The sequence below is a fragment of the Nyctibius grandis genome, chromosome 15 (assembly GCF_013368605.1).
Source record: "Nyctibius grandis isolate bNycGra1 chromosome 15, bNycGra1.pri, whole genome shotgun sequence".
NCBI classification, from domain to species: domain Eukaryota; kingdom Metazoa; phylum Chordata; class Aves; order Nyctibiiformes; family Nyctibiidae; genus Nyctibius; species Nyctibius grandis.
Window position 1 is genome coordinate 1,339,259 of NC_090672.1, and position 18,538 is coordinate 1,357,796.

The 18,538-nt window shown below is 46.7% G+C and overlaps 1 protein-coding gene across 1 annotated transcript in view; it reads left to right on the forward strand.

Moving 5' to 3' along the window:
• Positions 1-18,538, forward strand: part of DNAH9 (dynein axonemal heavy chain 9) — a 207,577-nt gene that overhangs the window by 38,209 nt on the left and 150,830 nt on the right. Inside the window, exons 22-35 of the mRNA XM_068413544.1 lie at positions 556-682; positions 3,591-3,743; positions 4,712-4,837; positions 5,495-5,734; positions 6,268-6,428; positions 7,530-7,686; positions 8,521-8,625; positions 11,684-11,841; positions 12,158-12,296; positions 13,532-13,819; positions 14,285-14,495; positions 16,772-16,899; positions 17,378-17,486; positions 18,175-18,322. Coding sequence (XP_068269645.1) covers positions 556-682; positions 3,591-3,743; positions 4,712-4,837; positions 5,495-5,734; positions 6,268-6,428; positions 7,530-7,686; positions 8,521-8,625; positions 11,684-11,841; positions 12,158-12,296; positions 13,532-13,819; positions 14,285-14,495; positions 16,772-16,899; positions 17,378-17,486; positions 18,175-18,322 — 2,250 coding nt within the window. The remainder of the gene's footprint in view (positions 1-555; positions 683-3,590; positions 3,744-4,711; positions 4,838-5,494; positions 5,735-6,267; positions 6,429-7,529; positions 7,687-8,520; positions 8,626-11,683; positions 11,842-12,157; positions 12,297-13,531; positions 13,820-14,284; positions 14,496-16,771; positions 16,900-17,377; positions 17,487-18,174; positions 18,323-18,538) is intronic.

An 18,538-nucleotide genomic window follows, 5' to 3' on the forward strand; every position in this document is an offset into this window, starting at 1 on the left:
GCCAGTGTTCCTCATAGAGGACTAGCTGCGTATTATTTATGAACTTTGTAAGCTCAGCAGCAGTTTAGCATGTAAACAGTGAAACATTCATTTTAGATCGGAGCAAACAAGTTTCCTTTCAGGCTTCGCAAACACAAAAAGCTGAGTAGGTTTGAATCAGACTTTAAAATGCGGCTCATTAGAATAAAAGCAGTTATGGAAACTTTCATCCCAGTGTGAAATCATCTGTGGTAGTTAAGAGCTTGTCTAAAACAGCAGGTCAGACTGCAAACCCTTTCTAGCCTCTTCTTCCACCTGTGTTTCTGCTTTTTTATGAGGCTTCTCTGACTCTTAGGCTGTTTGACACTTGGGAGTAAAGAGAGATCTATGAGTTACTGTGTGCTTTGCTGATCTATTTGGAAAATGTTGCAAAGGACCAGCCTACAGGCTCAGCTCCTGTCTGGCGTTTCTTCATGGTAGGGGAGAATCTGCTTGATAACCTGAACTGCAGCATGAAACATGAAGGGATATTTGTCCACCTGTCCTGGGCTCTGTTTATCTGCTTTGTCTCCCCAGGTTGTCTCTGTGTGAGAAGGCTTTGGCTGAATATTTGGACATGAAGAGGTTGGCCTTTCCCAGATTTTACTTCATTTCTTCTGCAGATTTATTGGATATTCTTTCCAATGGCACCAACCCACAGCTGGTATGCCTTGTACTGCATCACTTTTGCATTTTCCAGCTGTCAGTAATGTCACAGTGGAAGATGTTGTCTTGCAACTCTCCTGTAGCTTATCCTTTCTTGAGTGCTTCTTCTCCCAGACTCACTTGGATTAATAATAATTCTTTCACAGCTGGCCTTGATCTGACATTTTTGAAAGGCAACATGTGCACTGTATGTTGTCTGATCTAACCCTGGTGATGCTTGCAAATGGTTCTGAAAGTGCTGCACAGAGTAGAGCTATGTTTTTTATGCCAAAAAACCAGTGGTGGGATACAGTGAGGTTGGAGGAAACCATCTTTCTTGAGTATCTCAGCCAAAACCTGTTGCTAACCTTGGATCCCCAACCTGGGATGCCACCAAACAGCATCTGCTGTTGAAAAAGCCACAAACTGGCCCTTCAAATGTGGAAGTGTTGACAACTGATGGCTTGGAGAGGTCGCTTCTTTTAGGCAGAAGAGGCATTTGCTAGTCAACCACTTCTTCCTTCCCCCATACAAAGGCTTTTGGGATGTCCTCATTATAGGGGGAGAGAAGAAAAAACCTGAAAAGAGGTAAGATAGCCGATGGTCAGACGGTGGCTGTAGCCAAGGCAAGCAAGTAGATCTCTTGGGTTGCCATCCATCCCTGCGCAGCTCAGGGGCCAGGCTGGGTATCTGACCGTCCCGCACTGGGCCTCTGCACCATCTGACTGAGGAGACTTCTCTTCAGGCTGGGTTTCTGGGGATGGTGCCCGAAATCACTCCAAATATACCATTCCTCCTGTTGACTTCGATGGATTGCTGGATCATCCTGTGGAGGAACTTGTAGCAACCTTCCTGTTTTAGGAAATGGCTTCACTGTGCTCTTCCCCCCATTCCCCAGAGGAGCACAGACACCTCCTGTCCCCCAGTGGACGGAGTTCAGAGGATTCAGTCCTGCAGATGTTTTTCATACAGAGCACAGCAGCGTTAGGGTTGATTATTAGTGCTACAGGAGTTGCTGTCAGGAAACCTCGGCCACTTTGCCTGGCAATGCTGTGCTCTGGCCGGCATTGTTTGGGATGCATTGTTTATCCTGAGGTTGGTATGTAAAAACAATCAAAAAGTTCACAGCAAATGGAGAGTGTTGGATAAGGAATGAATTCCTTATTCCATCTTTCAGTAGCAAGTAATCTCACTTGGTTTAAGCTTGTCAGCATTTTCAATGTTCACGTGAGCACGTGAACGGAGCAGGTTTACATGTGCATTTGGAAATGCTGCTGTTTGCCTATAACCTTTATCACTGCTTGTATCTGGTTCTGCTGCTGGGTGATTTCAGCCTGCAGAGCATCATAAATACATAGTTGATTGATACTTAAAATGGAGAGGAAACAAAGCACGGGAAGTAAAGAAAATATACTGTGTTGAAATGCTCCATGGAGTAAGAAGAAATTCCTGGTGTTTTCTGTTATTTAAAACTATTTGCAGTAAAATCAAAGTAAATGTCAAGTAGAATCATACATGGATACGCTCTCAGCCTTTCCACTGTTGTTTCAAAGTCTGATAATTCCTAAAGGAGGATTAAATACACGATGATATTATCCTCTTGAACTGCATATTGAACTTGTGCAGGTTCAGGTGTACTCAGGGCTCTGGCGGCAGGGTTGCACCAAGTGCTGGCATACGTCCGAAGCCCTGCAGACTGGCCAGGGTCTGGGAACGGACAGCGGGGATTTGTGAGCAGAAACTTCTAGGTGTAAGAAAAGGTTTCTGTGATTTACTTAAGATTTGAAAGGAGATATGCTTATCTGGGGGGGATGCTGAACGCCCTTTGCTTCCCAGAGGTTCTTAGCACCGTACAGGATTTGGCCCTGCTTGAATGTGCGTAAGAAGACTACCAAGCTATGTCTACCTGCAGGACAGCTTGTGAGGAGTGTTGTAATCCTTTGTGAGTCAGTGAGTAAGAATTAAATGGACAAGTCCACCCGTCTATCACTGAAAGCATTAGAGCACCAGGTGTCACAGGCTGTTCTCATTTCTCATCCCTTCCATGGGAATCTGTCCATCTCCCTGTCTCTGGCTCATTGAGAGAGGCAGCTCCTGTCTGGGACAGCTTTGTGAGCTGACCCTTGCCAAGGAAACATCAGTCCTGGGAGAAGCCCGCCTTTGTTGACAGTGGCGTGACACATGCAGTGATTTAGTTGTGTGTTATGTAGTGATCTAGAAGAAGCGTTGGTGACCTGCTCAGCTCCCAGCAGGCAGGTGCTGATGTTGAGAGCCTGCAGCAGCGATGATAGCATCTCCCCCTAGGCTTTTCAAACTCGGCCGGGTGTGAACAGGACAGGACTGAATTATTCTTTTCCTTCTGGAAGAGTGCTTTTGGTCAAGATGGGGGATTTTGTAGAAGGTCTGGGTTGTTGAGCTGTTTGTCATGGGTCTTGGGCAGAAATGAAGGTCTGTCTTCTCTCTGGAGGAGAATTCATGACTTTTCATTGACACAAAATTGGATTTCTAGTAGTGAAAAACCAGAAAATTTCATAGTGAAGAAAGCTCCACAGTGCACTGAGAATAGGATGAGGTGGAGCAATGGCTACAGACCTCTCATCACGACGTGTAGGGAAATTGGGGCTAGGAAGTCATGCAACGTTTGGATGCTTTCTGTGCTTTTGCCCTGTATGGGAGATTTCCCAATGGGGAAATATGATTTATTAAGGCATGTCTGTTTTCTAAATTATGTAGAATTAGGTGGAAGTATTGTGAGAGACAACAAGAGGCTTGCGTTGGCAGTGTCCTGGCCATGTATGACAAAAGGTGGTGCTACTAAGATGTCCAAGATGATGCTTCGTGAACATGATTGTGCCTGTGACATGTATGGTGATCTCCATTCTGCTTATACTGTCTCAGTCGCTTTATTTATACCATTCTTTTTGCAGGTGCAACGTCATCTTTCCAAACTCTTTGACAACTTGGCCAAGATGAAATTCCAGCTGGACTCTGAGCAAAAGGCAACCAAGGTTGGCCTGGGAATGTACAGTAGAGAGGAGGAATACGTCAGCTTCAGTGAACCCTGTGACTGCAGTGGGCAGGTGAGAGGGAAGACCTTGTCTATCAAAACTGTCCAGTGGAGTCTGCTCTCCTGCTCCTTGTGTGGGCATCTGTTGCTAAGACATGACAAAGGGTGGAAGAGGTAGTGTGTAATTTAATTCCTCCTTACACCACAGTTCTTGGTCCCGCTCTGGATAGGTCGTCACTAAGGTGAGGCATAGGTGTCGCAGTCCACAGCGAGAGAAAGGGCTGTGGCCTTTTTCTAACTAGTTTTTTTAATGTGAATTTTTCTAAGACGTTTTGAAGATTAGTCTTACAGCTTGTTAGAGATATCCTCAGTAAGGGGATGTAATGCAGATTGAACATAGGCTAAGCTATTCCATAGTACCTCTGCATGGGTATCTTTTGAAAGAGAAGGCTTTTTTCCTGTTTTCCAAATCTTCCTTCTTACGTAGGATGAGTTAAAGTACGAAACTTAAGAATCAAACTACTGCTCAGCTTATCTGTCCCTGTAGCTGCACCTTTCTCCGTGGACTGTTATAGGAGGCTAAAGTACGTAATACCAGTTACTGAGCTCCACAGTGATGGAGCGTGCTGCAGTTAAACTATCTTCTCAGTGAGGGCTTTGCCTGTGAAATACTAAATTCAGCAGGAATTGTGTTCCCAAGTTTGGCAGCAGCTTTCTCCTGCTGCTGGCAGTTTGTACCCAAGTCCCATGAGTGATTCTGTCATGGCCTGGAGGTGGAACACGCCAAACTAAATTACTTATCGGTGGAGTTCATTTTGGTTTCTCCTATAGCTGGAGTTCAAGAAAAATCTGCCTTGTATTCTTGGTGTCTGGAAATAGATGCTAATCCTGCAGTACCAGAATTGACTAAATTCACCCAGTCTGAAAGAGGCTGAGGCTTAACCCAAGAGCTGAGATGCTTGTCCCGTTCCCTATCTTCACTAATTACCAAAGGCGCTGAAGAAGAGCAAATGTGTTACTGTGATTTAATATCTTCTCCAGGTGGAGGTCTGGCTGAATCACGTACTAGACAGCATGAGGGCTACTGTGAGAGACGAGATGACGGAAGCTGTCATGGCTTATGAGGAGAAGCCGAGGGAACAGTGGCTCTTTGACTACCCTGCCCAGGTATCTGCCACTGCTCCCCATTTCCACTCAGGCTGGCACGTGGGAAAGGCAGCGCTTGGCTTCCCCTCCAGACCTTCCCTTCTTTCAGTAACGGCCTCTAGCTGTGTATGGGGGCGTTCTGGCCTCCACTGTGCGTGCTGTCCAGGAAGGATGAGTTGTCCATTATCCTGACAATCTGCTGGTGGAGTTTCCACGCTGAGCTCCATGCTCTGATTGGGGCTTCAGGGAGGATACACTCTTGGCTGGGTTACAGAGCTCGGGGGCTTGGGCATGTGGGTCACGAGGAGTCTGTACACCCAGAGGAGCGAGAGGTGCAGCAGAAAAACAGTGGTGAGGCCTAATGAGAGAAAAGAGCCCCTCAGATGCACCTCTGACAGCCTCATGGTCTCCAGCTCTTCCTCCCCTGATGTGTCAGGTGTGGGAAAGGTGCTGATTTACTAATAAGTAGCTGCTAAATGTGTCTGCCACTGATATGATGTTTTAAATGAATGTCATGGGGCAGATCCCTGTTGTCCTGTCTGCTGTGACTGCTCTATGAAAAAATACTTAATTTCATACCACAAATACTTCATCCTTGATCTCCCTGTGGATCAGATGCTCTTGAATGTAAGGAACCTCTCGTGTTTTCCCTGATACTGAGCCAGCCCATTTCCCTAGGTGGCTCTTTGCTGCACCCAGATCTGGTGGACAACTGAGGTTGGGATTGCCTTCGCCAGGGTGGAGGAAGGCTATGAGAATGCGATGAAGGAGTATCACAAGAAGCAAGTGACCCAGCTGAACACCCTCGTGACCATGCTGATCGGGCAGCTCTCCAAGGGTGACAGGCAGAAAATCATGACCATATGCACCATTGATGTGCACGCTCGGGATGTGGTGGCAAAGATGATAGCACAGAAGGTTTGTGTTCGCAGCTCAGCATGGTCTTGCATTGGGGGTTGGAGCAGGGGTTACAGGAGTGATAGACCAACCACAGACCATTCAGATCACTGCCTGTCTCAGTGGGAGATACGTGACTAGCTTTACTTCTACAACGTTTGCGGTAAGGAAACAGAAAGCCACCATAAGCCTGCAGTGCAGTTCTGTATCGTGGCCGTGCAACACCAAGGGGCTTGTTGTACTTGCCACATTCACACCAGGAGTGAGAGGGTGGCCCTGCGTCCTGTTGCCAAGGCACGTGTTGGTGGATGATGGCGTTGTGTGGGGAGGCTGCTGGATACAGTGTCAGTTATGACTTTAGAAAGTAAGAAAAAGCGTTTGGACTTTTCTTTTTGTAGCCTTCTTGGTCTGGTCTGGGGCCACAGGGACTCCCTTGTCCTGCACACCAGTGCATCCTAGTTGAAAACTTCATTGCAGTCATCATTTTGGCACCTGAGCTGTGTGTGCCTGGCATCCCTGGCCTTCCCATGATAGTGCTTGTGGGTGCATTGCAGGTCGACAACGCCCAGGCATTCATTTGGCTGTCACAGCTCCGGCACAGATGGTCGGATGAGGAACGGCACTGCTTTGCCAACATCTGTGACGCCCAGTTCCTGTACTCCTACGAATACCTTGGCAATACCCCTCGGCTTGTGATCACTCCACTGACCGACAGGTAAGTACCTGGGAAACACCGTCATAGCTGGGCTTTGCCATGCAGTTGGAGAAAGAGCTGCCAACCAAAGATGGATTTAGTTTGGACATCTGCATCCCTCTTGTTCTTTCTATGTGTTCCAGCAATCCAGGGGCAGAGCTCTAACTCTCACCTGGTTTGTGATTTGATGGTGGTACCCTTTGGGGTATCCGTGGCTCAGATCCTGGGGTGGGATTCAGCTCACAGATTAAGACATTCTCTTATGGATGTCTGCCTGTGCACAAGATGTCCACACCCCATAGAGTTGGTCAGTCTAGAAAGCTTTTGTGCTGGTTTGAAGTAGACATCTACCACTTGGTTGAGTTGTCTCAATGGGGACACCTAGGGTGACTTGAGATGCTCTTTGTTGTCTTACCTGGCTTCCAGCTGCCAATCCAGAAGTGTGCAAGTCTCCTGTGGACCCCTTGTCATATCTTTCCACCCAATGTGATATTTCAGTAGCCAGGAGCATCTCAGGTGGCTCTAGTCACCCATGTTAGTCAGCTGAGCCAAGCCTCCATGCATTATCAGGTTTTGTTGGCTGTATCAGCTACAGCTCTGTGTCTTATACAGGGAATGTAGACACCCACATGTGGGCATCTCCCTGGTGTCCACCATCAGCATGATGGAGAAGCTTTGGGGCTTGCTGCAGTGTTGAGTGAGGTCATTCATAGGCCATCTGAGCAGGTTTCTGTCAGTGATGGGAAATGGGATCCTTTGGGCTGAAGAGCACTGGGAAGCAAGAGGAAGGTCTTTCAGAAAAGCCGACCTTTTCTCATACTGCCTGGGACATGCCCAATATCAATGAGTAGTATGAGAATCCAAAGAAAGCACAACCTGGATGAGAAGAAGTTGGGCAGACCCCGGTGGAAGATGAGTATCTCTTGGAGAAAACCTAGCTGGGCAGAGGTGGTAATTAATGCCCAAGAGGACTTTCAGCTTAGACATGCACTCTGCTCATGTACAGCTTTTCAGAAAAAAGGCTCTTCTGTGCCCTAGTGCCATTTCTCTGCAGCCCAAGAGTGACCCATTGGACCAAGTCTCAGTCTCTTTCCTTTTTTCCTTCATCCTTTGCTGTGAAAGATGTTACATCACCCTGACCCAGTCGCTGCACCTGACCATGAGCGGAGCACCTGCGGGCCCTGCAGGCACTGGCAAGACGGAGACTACGAAAGATTTGGGGCGAGCCCTGGGCATCATGGTGTATGTGTTTAACTGCTCTGAGCAGATGGACTACAAGGTATTGCTTCTACCTCGGCCGCAGCGCCATCACGTGGGGCTGGGGATACTCAGGGCCTGACGGAACCTGAAGGATGAGAGTGATCCAGCTGAGATTGCTTTGATCCACCACCTCTTCTCAAATCCCTGCTACGTTCCTTTCTGCTGAACACCTTTTTATCCTCCTCCCTTTTCTTCTCTAAGACTTGCACAACGTTCTTCAGGAGGCAGAGAGACGAACTGTGCTCCCTGCCTCGTTACGCCTTTCCCTTCCCTTCCTGAGTTAGATTCCATGTGAAATGCTTCAAACATTTCAACCTGTTCAGTTGAGACTGAGGCTGTGCTGATACTTCGACCCTGGTCATTTCTTCTTGGCATGCTCTCAGTCTGACAGGCCCTGGCGTGGGCAGGGACCTGTCCTGGTTTTCTCAGGATCCTCTCCCGGAATAAGGCCAAAACGTGCTGAACCTTCAGCTGCTGCAGAACGCTGAATCGTTAGGCTGAGTCGTGCTCTCTGCTGGTCTGGCATGGTACGGTGATTTTGGTAGCCTCGGATCATATTTTATTCAGCTTCTGGGCTCTCCAAGGAAGTGGGGCTGTCCGTAATTCTGCACAGGTGACCTTTAAATGAAACTAGTGCACAGATATATCGAGAAAGTACAATTAGGAAATCAAGTGTCAAACTGTGCAGAGCTGTAAATATTGTAACTGAGTTGTGCCTGCTGTTTCCATGAACTTTTCTAAATACCCACAATAGACTGTAAATTGCTATAAATAGGCTGGGAAATAAAATCCATTTTTTGCTAGAGTTGATTCCATTTGTGATTTCACTCTTGTAATTTTTTTTTTTTTCCAGTCTTGTGGGAATATTTACAAAGGCCTTTCCCAGACGGGAGCCTGGGGCTGTTTTGACGAATTTAACAGGATCTCAGTTGAGGTTCTTTCTGTGGTTGCTGTACAGGTAAGTGGAGAAACACTCATAAATAAATACAAACAAGGCAGAGCCACGCTGCAGCCTTTGGAACAAGGGTAAATGTGGAAAGTGTGTGTTGCCAGTTTCAGTTCTGTGGGTAGGCAGGTGAGGGATTATATCCCAAGATTAATCACATGAATATCACAGCACTGACAAAACGTAGCAGTTAGGTGCTGCAAACATTTTTGTCACTTCTTTTCTTCCCCTGGTAACAGCGTTTGTGTTGAGGCAGTTCTTTGTAGCATCTTTTCCCAGATCAGTATACACCATGGCTCTGTACCTGTTCCTCCCGAGGAAGACACTTGTGTCATTCATGTGCTGTGAGATAATTGCAGCGCATCATTTTAAGGAGGAGAGCTGCCTTGACACTCAGCCTGCCATGTAGGGAATAATTTTCGTGGAGGGTGGTGTTTGGGGTAGATTTATGGCCTGCTGGACTTTTGGGGATTACTTATTGCCTCCAGCCAGGCACAGGTTGTATGTCGTATTCAGCAAATAGGAATACATTTAAGATTGATTTTCTTAACACTTACCTGTCACCAAGACTGTGCAGTCTTCTTTCCTTCGTTCTCTTTTCATATGGCTGTAGGTTTAATTCCGGTGTCTGTCATGAGAGCTCTGCGAAATGGCTTTGGAGGGTATTCTTGGTTGAGTGGCATAATTCCTAAGAGGAATGCGTGCAGCCCCGTGGGTGCTCCTGAAAGCCAGGGTCAGCTGGGTGACACTTGGTAACTGGAACCTGCCCCAGATCTGCAGCCCTTGCTTACATGCTTGCCCAGGATACCCCGGCAGCGTGGGATTAAAGCTAGGAGAGAGCTATTTGAGCTGTGCCCGGCTATGCATAGGTGTTTTCCCTGTCGAATGATTTATTGTCTCCTCTGTAGTTTAACTGTTCAGTGCATTTTATTGTTGAGTCTTGTGTGAAGCACAGCAGCAGTCCTTGGAGAAGGGCTGGAAAGGAGACTGCCCTCCCCATCATGCTAGAGAGTCCTGTTTTCTTGTGCCGATATATAATCTGGCACTTTGCCTCCTCCTTCCCTTCCTTTTAGCTGCCCATGAGGAAATCTGGAATATTTTATACAGGGGAAAGGATTGCAGGAGAGGTTTTCTGTACCCGTGTCGTGCATGCCCAGTGGGGGGTGAAGGGGCACCCAGGGTGAGTGCTGTGGGTGTGAATCCCCTTTGCAGGGGCTGAAATCTGGGGTAGCCCAGGTATAACCATGGGACAGCAGGATGAGAGCAGGCCCTGCTATCTCTTCTGGCTCTTGCTTTGAAGGAGAGCTGTGTTTGGATGTTGTCCAGATCCTAAATCTCATTGGTATCCTCTGAAAATGCCATGTAAATCCAGCTACCAGGGCAGTTTGAGTGGAGGATGGGTGCTCAACTGCACTGCCCAGCGCTGTCCAGACTGAGACAGCTCTGACATGGGCAGAACTGAAAGTTTTGAGCCTCGGGGAATTCAGTGCTGAAAACCGAGCTGCCAAAGCTCTAAGTTCTTCTGGACTCAAGTGTCAGCTGAGTGCAGGTTTTAGGATCCCAATGTCTGACTGAGGTGCTGAATTCTTTCTAGATCCCCTTTTGGGCTTGGTATTACAGAAAAAAAGATCTAGAGCTCGGAAGTTTCTACACTTTTGTAAATGTTTCGGTCAAAGACGTTGTTCTGAACCCCTACATGAACTCCTCACTCTTCTCATCTCTCTTTCCCTCATAATTGGTACCTTACATGACATCCCAAAGAAGCCCCAGGCGGGTACAGGAGTATGTATCATTCCCTCTCAATTTCTCTTCCGTCAGGTTCTAGTTTAAAGTTGTCATTGAAAAAAAGTGTTTGAGGATCTTAAAATAAAAAGGGATGCTGAACAAAAGCAGCCCAGATATGACTCAACTGCTAATGGTTCCCTCGCTCCTGGCTGGAGCACGGCATCTGAAGAAAGCAGCACGGCTGTCATTCCATCATCGTGTCTCCTGGCTGCTATTAGGAGTGTAACCATGGCGATGTTTAATTGGCTGTCTTAGTCATGCAGCTAATGTCGATATGGTTCCTTACAGAGAAAAATTCGATTAATTGCTTAACTTTAAGATGGCAAACAGCAGTAAGGTTAAAGTAGGGAATATAGAGAGATTTCTCCCTCACTGAAGTGCTGTTTGCAGAAAGTCATCTAGCTTTAATAAACTTGCTCTCTTTGGAAGGTGAGGAATGAGAAGAACAAAGCTGCAATCAGGCAAATATAAAAACCAATATAATATTAGTGAGTGAAGGTGTCAGGGGAGGTTTTACAACTTCTGCCTTGTGGTTTTGGTTTTAAATTAAGCATCTGATATCCCAAAATCTTTAAAAGCAATATCAAGTGATCAGTTTGCAATTGAGCTGAGACCAAGTTTACTGGGAAATGCTGCTCCTTTTCTGGGCCTAGTCAAGGAACAGAGCAGGCACAGGAGGATTTTAGGATGTCATGAAGAGCAGTGGTGTGGGGAGAGGTGAAGATGGGTGAAGAGAATCAGGAGTATTGTGTCATACTCTTGGGATTGCATTTGGGTGTTGGCTGTGTTGTGGACGCCTGGACAGCCCTGCATCTCGTCTCATGCGTTTGGCCTTCTGCTAGGTTGGGAAGTTCAAAGAGACGATTTAGCCTTTGGTGGTGTTTTTGCTGTGAGATGTGTTGAGAAGTGTCCCACAGGTCACATCAAAAGCAAGGTGAGATGCAGGCAGCGCTGGGGGTGTTTCCTGCTCCTGATTTGCTCTTCCTGACCCACGTCCATCATTGTCTAATGGAGTAAAGGTGCAAATTCTTGCAACTCCTTTGCAGTTTGACTGCCCAGTCTCTTCAGCTCTCTTTTCTGCTTTGTCAGAGTCTGATTCTGATGGGAGACTGATATTGCCATAGAGATTTACTCCAAACATTGTATAAAGCTTTATATGGCCAGTAAAAAAAACAAACCAAAACAGTGATAAGCCCCATCCATCACGGGGCCAAGTGTAAGCACTGTTGTCTGATGTGTTTTTCATAACTGAACACTGATACTATAATACTGTCTTGGTTTCTAGGTGAAGAGTGTGCAGGATGCAATACGGGAGAAGAAGAAATCCTTCAGTTTTCTTGGAGAAGACATTAACTTAGTACCCTCAGTAGGCATTTTCATCACCATGAACCCTGGTTATGCAGGGCGAACCGAGCTTCCTGAGAATTTAAAAACACTCTTCAGGTAAGTCCAGGTCAGGGTTTGTGACCTGTATTGTAAGACTGGCAGAAATTGTCTTTTGGAACATTCAGGCTTGACTTAATTTCCTTGGGGAATTCATTTGCTTTGGAGACTTGCAGATAGTTTCTGTCTTGCACAACAAGCCTGGGTCTGGGAATGCAGAGGCAGGGCAAAGGGGCTCTGTCCCTTGTGATGGGAAAGGCAGAGTGTGACCTGGCTCACAGGAGAAGCTCTGGAGATAAAGCTGCAAATCCACTGCCTCTAAGACCTGTAGTCAAGAAATACTTGTTCTGCAATCTTTTCTCACCTGTCTTTTTAGGCCATGCGCGATGGTTGTCCCAGACTTTGAGCTGATCTGTGAAATTATGTTGGTGGCCGAGGGATTCATTGAGGCCCGGGCGTTAGCCAGGAAGTTCATTACTCTGTACCAACTCTGCAAAGAGCTCCTGTCCAAGCAGGTGAGCCCACTCCTGTGGCTGGATGGTACAATGAAGCCTGTTGATCTCCAAAATCAGCAGAAACACATCACTCTGCCTCTCGGCTCCATGGCTAAAGCTTCATGGCTTTTATTTAATGACTGCATTTGTGCTAGCTGCTGGGAGAAAAGAAGGTTTGTGACCATCAAAGCAGTTAAACTTTCAGACTGCTTTACTGGAGGGTCTGCAGAGACATAAGCACTTGACCAGCTGCATTAATGGGAGAGATCTTTCAGTGGGCTCAAATGACACCATGTTTGGGGTAGTATTCAGTGACCCTTTGGTTTCCAGTCTCTTAGTTCCTATTGATTCTCCTGCCTGCAAGGGGTTTATGGTGTCTGTCCTTCTCTGAGTTCAGCTTAATGGTTCCAGGTCTTGTCAGATGCTGACCAAGTAGGGTCACTTTCAGTGCAAAGCAAAACAGATTTTTCCTTGTCATCATTTGTATAGATCAAAGTTGGGTGCAAAGAAGAGCTGAATCAGAACTCCAGATGGAAAACCTGATCTTGGCTGTGCCAGCATGGGGCTGGGTGGGAGATGCCTTGTCACGGAAACTTTGTGCTGTGTCTTGGAGGTCTTGGTGAAAGCTGTGGCATCCCACACAAAGCAGTCAGCTGTCGAGCTGTGCTCTGGAGGGTTTTAACAGAGTAGAAATATAAAGATTTTTTTGTTGTCTTCAGAGTTCCTCTCATGCCTTTTTGTGGTCCTTTTTCAGCGATGTCTTTACTGAGCCCTGCTTGGTGGGCTGCCTCTGAGACCAAACATGCTTGTAAGCTTGTGATTGGCAGGATGGAGAAACTTGGGCATTTGAGGGCTCATAATGGACTAACAAGCCTTTCACCTTGATCGCTCCTGCAGATCCAGGGGTCCGACTGTCCTTGCTTTAACTGCTTTATGATTTAGGTGAAACAAATTGCTTAGATCTGTGGAGTGCAAGTCCTACTGCTGTCTTACTGCCAACTGTGAGCCCATGTGATGTACAAACGGCTGAATTATTTGACTCTCTAATACCATCCCTGATGGGAATCTCACCTACTGAAATGAAAATCAGGTAACTCAGGCTGGTGGAGGTCTCTGGCCACAATGCAAATAACAGACGTGGATGTATTTCCATTGCTGACTTGTCTGGCAGTTTGGAGATGCTGGTTCTTTCCCTACATGGTGATGTACTGTCTAAGCATAAACTCATCCCTCCTTTGTTTCTTCCTTTTGTGTAGGATCACTACGACTGGGGCTTGCGCGCTATCAAGTCAGTGCTAGTTGTTGCCGGGTCTCTTAAGCGAGATGACCCAGAGCGACCTGAAGACCAGGTTCTGATGCGCTCACTTCGTGACTTCAACATCCCCAAGATTGTGACTGATGATGTGCCAGTGTTTATGGGGCTGATTGGGGATCTTTTCCCTGCGCTGGAAGTGCCTCGGAAGCGTGACCTGAATTTTGAGTCATTTGTGAGGCAGGCTGTGCTGGACCTCCAGCTGCAGGCTGAGGACAACTTTGTGCTCAAAGTAAGACCAAGTGATCTTCTGCTGTATCTACATCACCATCAAGTAGTTTGGGTTTTCTCAACCATCTTTGCTTCTACAAAGAGGACGCTGCACAATATTCCCCTTGCAGGCAGACTTCGATGGAGGAGAGTCAGCTATGCTGGGTCTGATGCAGTTGCACCTGCCCCTGAAGCCAGCAGTGGCTCAGTCTCTTGAGTTTACAAAGGGGCAAACTCTGGTAGGCTCATGCAAGTGTGGCCCCTGGAGAGCAGAGCCTCATGAGCTGAAGGCTATCAGATGTAAACAGGGCTGGAGGTTTGACTGCAGGCTCAGACTTTCACCCATCATGATTAGAGTGGCTAGACCAAACGCAATGTCAAATCCATTGTGTCTCTGGGTCACATCTTTCTAAAGAAGAGGCCCAATGGGAGCTATTTTGTAGATCTAAACTTCAGTTTGTCTAAAATTTGGGAGTTTTTTTCTCAGGTGGTGCAGCTGGAGGAGCTGCTGACGGTCCGGCACTCTGTCTTCGTGGTGGGTAACGCAGGCACAGGCAAGTCTCAGGTGATGAGATCCCTGAACAAGACTTACCAGATAATGAAGCGACGTCCTGTCTGGACAGACCTCAACCCCAAGGCAGTCACCAACGATGAGCTTTTTGGCATCATTAACCCAGCAACAAGAGAATGGAAAGATGGTAAGTGTCTTTTCATGCCTGAATCTGTAGATAAAGGATATCTTTAATGAACTTCCTGAGCAGCAGCAGGATAACTGGTTCTTTGTATGTGGGTCTGAAAGCCCAGGCCGAGGTCTGCTGCTCACAGCCACGTGGTAGTTTGTTGTTGAAAGGACACATAGTGTGTTTCAGCTTTTGGATCTTCTAATGGGAGGTATAGCATAAACCTACTTTATCCTATTGCCCTAAGAATAATTATCATGTCCATTAATACCAACACTTACCAGTTCCTAAATGGGGCAGGCAATTTTTTTGGGGTTGGCTGGACTGGTGATGGAAGAGAGTTCCCTCCTGCCCTGTGGTGTGCACTGGGGTCTCCCAAAATGCTCCACCCCTAGGTTTCCATTGCTGGTAGCACACATGTAGCAGCCTTAAAGTGATGTTTTTCCACTTAATATTGCTGCTCGATCTCTCTAGTGCACCAGCATTTGCCAGTCTGTTGATCCTGATTACTCCTGAGGAAAATAAGATGAGCATTTAAAACTTGCTGAAAGATTACAGAGATCTGGAGTGAAAACGTTTGGTTGTGACTAATACATAAAGGCAGCTTTGATTTACGTGTGTGGCTGGTTTGGGAGGTGTGGGGGAGGTAACGGGAGATGTTGCCATAAATCATCCTTGGCCAGAAGTCCGCCAGGAGATGAGCTGCCACCCACCTCCCCTGGCCCTCGCCTTGGACCCCTCCTGAACCCCTGCTTTGCTCCAGTGCCAGGGTTAATTTCTTTTTAATTGTAATTAGGGACCCTAAATCAAAGTGACAGAGGAGTGCAGGCTACAGCCTGAACTCTGCAGCCCGGCTGCAGCAGTGACTGCAGATCGAGGGCTGCGGTGGCCCTGAGCAGCAGGAGGGACATTTTACAGATGGCTGTCCAGTGGTTTCTAGCCTGTAACATTTCAAGGGAGCTTATGGAACTCGTCCCTGAGGTTTCAAGGCAGATATTTTCTGCATTAACCATTCCTGAAAATTTTGTTTCCTGTCATCAAAGACCAGCAAGGCAATCTTCCCCACAGCCTAACAAGAGATGATGTGTTCCCTTACGGATCAGCCCCTTCTTTTCCTCTTCCCATTTTCATCCTGTCACTCCTTCCATTATCATGAGTTGAAAAGGTTATACATGTTAGATGGTAAAAGGTCCCACAAGGGAACCCTAAGTGTTCTTTCTAGAACCAGACTCTTCTTTTAAAACCCAAGTCTGCTCTGTGGTGTGGATGCACGAGGTTAGGGAAGAGGCACTTTTCTCTCTGCTGCTGTCGTGGTGTATATGAGGGAAGCATCGACGCTCTGAGACAGTAGCTATTTCTGATACTAATGATGTTGGAGTGGTTTCCAGGGCATGTGTCCAACATGGGAGGAACTGAGTTGACTCAGAGCCAGTGAAGTGTTATTTTTTTTGACCCGATCTCAGAATCAGATACCTGTTTCAGGTGAGCTGTTCTGCATTTGTTGTGCACAAGCTTTGTCTTCAGTCATATGATGCCACTAGCTGTTCCTCATCTGGATCACAAAGAAATAGCTTGTCCTGGAGAGAAAAACGTGTGCTTCTCAATTCACCAGAAGAGAGGCTTTTTTTAATGTTTGCCTGATGTTTTTTCATGAAGACCAGCATCTCCCTAGGTATTTTCATGTGTAAAGGAGAGCGAGTTTTGTGGAGTTCTCAATTGCTCTGCAGTACTGCTGCTCTATTCCCAGCCTTCTTGGTCTTCTTAACATTCATTATTTACTCCCCTCAAGACACTGTATCCTCTCTGTCTCCTTGATTTTACCGACATTTTGTTCTGTCACTCAATGTCATTCGGTCCTTGTTCTCCCCTCAATCTCACTAAAGCCATGACCCAACGTTTAATGCATCTTGATTTCCCTGATATACTTTGAGTCATAAAAAAAGCATTTATAAGAATTTCCTGGCAGTTGGTTTCCTCTGCATTGTGTAATTCACGCCTGCTTTTGCCTCTGAGTATCTGCTCTTCACTTTTCTTACCCCTTATGATTCTCGGTGGGAATGAAGCTTGTGTGTAGGTCTGCAGTCATTTTCAGTGATGGTAACCAATAATGTTGTTTTTCTTGAAAGTGGACTAGACCAATATTGTGATATAGTAATATTTATGTACAGACGCAGAGTTTTGAATGCTTAAGAGGAAAGCATTAACTAGGATAATTTTTAGTAAGTTGCTGGAGAAAATTGTTAGAGCAGGTGTCAACTTGAGTGTTCATCAACATATCCCTGTCACCCTCCCAGGACTGTTTTCATCAATCATGCGAGAGCTGGCCAACATCACACATGATGGTCCCAAATGGATGGTACTAGATGGAGATATTGATCCAATGTGGATTGAGTCTCTTAACACTGTGATGGATGATAATAAGGTAATGAATACAAGTTAAAGAAGCAGGTATTCTTTGACTGCATGTCCTGATTCAGCCTCGGAGAAACGCAGATGCTGAAATAACACCTCCCAGAATAATGCAATTATGTTTCTTCAGATATACCAAACAATATTGAGTAAAGAAAATGGTGCATGAAGGAAATAGCTCAAAGCATGTTTTCATTGGAATTTCCCTTTCCTGCAGAGTTGATTCATGAGTAATTGCAGATGCCATGGTCATAACTTCATGCCCTTTAAAAATAGAGTGGGGTCATAATCCTACACCTTTTTCCCCACCTTAAGGGAGTGCTGTTCCTTCTGGGTCGTGGAAGAGAGAGGGATCGTTCTACTACCTCCTTGAAATCAGCTGCTTTGCCTTGAGGAACTGGGCTGACAGCAACCAAGCTTTTTAGTGCAAAGTGCTGAATGCTTTTCATTCCTGTTCCTGGGGGAGACATTTGTCTGTCTGCCACATGCAGGTGCTGACCCTGGCAAGCAATGAGAGAATCCCTCTGAACCCAACAATGCGGTTGGTCTTTGAGATAAGCCACCTGCGCACAGCCACCCCAGCAACTGTGTCCAGAGCAGGTGGGTCCTAGCCTGAGCTTCACGCTGGGGTTTTGCATGGACCAAGTAGGATCTAGTACCATTAACCAGTCTTTTGTTGGCCAACTTGGTTCCTGTTGAAAGTACCCAACCTGGATCACAGCTGCCTTTGGTGGACACGGTAGGTTCCTGAAACACACAGGCAAACTGAGGATCGTGACCCTAAATCCACATGTGGAGCTGTCGTCATCTTGGCGATTTACCCAGAGCTCTTTGACTGTTGGTGGGTGACCATGGCTTCAGCATTGCTGAGAGAGTGCTCCTGTTGTGCAAAGCTCTGTATGGATTTGATGAGGAGAGGGGTAGTCCCTATCCCAAAGAGCTCCTGATCTTCTGGAGAAGTACATGAAGTATGGGAGAAGGGAATGAAGGTGTCCCCTAGTTTTACACATAGGGAAATGGGACCCAGAGCAATAACATGACTCAGGCAAGACCGTGTTCTGAATTTGGGGCAGGGTCATGAAAGGTGTCCTGGTTTCCTGAGTTAAGTCTCTTCACTGTTAATGTTTCTACTCCGCAGTGTGGCAGGAGGAGGGGGTAGGTTATGGGGCACCCAGGCATATTTGACAGGGTTTTATTTGTGTGAACATAGCTGAGAAATTCTGCTGGAGGAAAGGAATGGTCACTGTTGCGTCCTTACTTTATGTTCTCTCTTACCCTGGGCCTAAAGGGATCCTGTACATCAACCCATCGGATCTGGGCTGGAATCCCCCGGTGAGCAGCTGGATTGATAGTCGAGAGATCCAGTCCAAAAGAGCCAACCTGACCATTTTGTTTGATAAGTACCTGCCAATTTGCTTGGACACCCTCAGAACAAGGTACCATCTTAAGAGTGATTGTATCTCCACTGGCAAGTGCAGGGGATATTTTCTGCTTTCCAGACCAGCTGTGCTGTGCTGGGGTTGCACTGCACATGGCCCTTCTTGCCCCTTAAAGCCCTGAGCATCATTGGCTTAAGCTTAGAGAAACAATGGGGTGAGGTGGGGGAGCTGACACTCCTGCCCATTCTGTGTTGGTCAGATCTGGTTTTCATC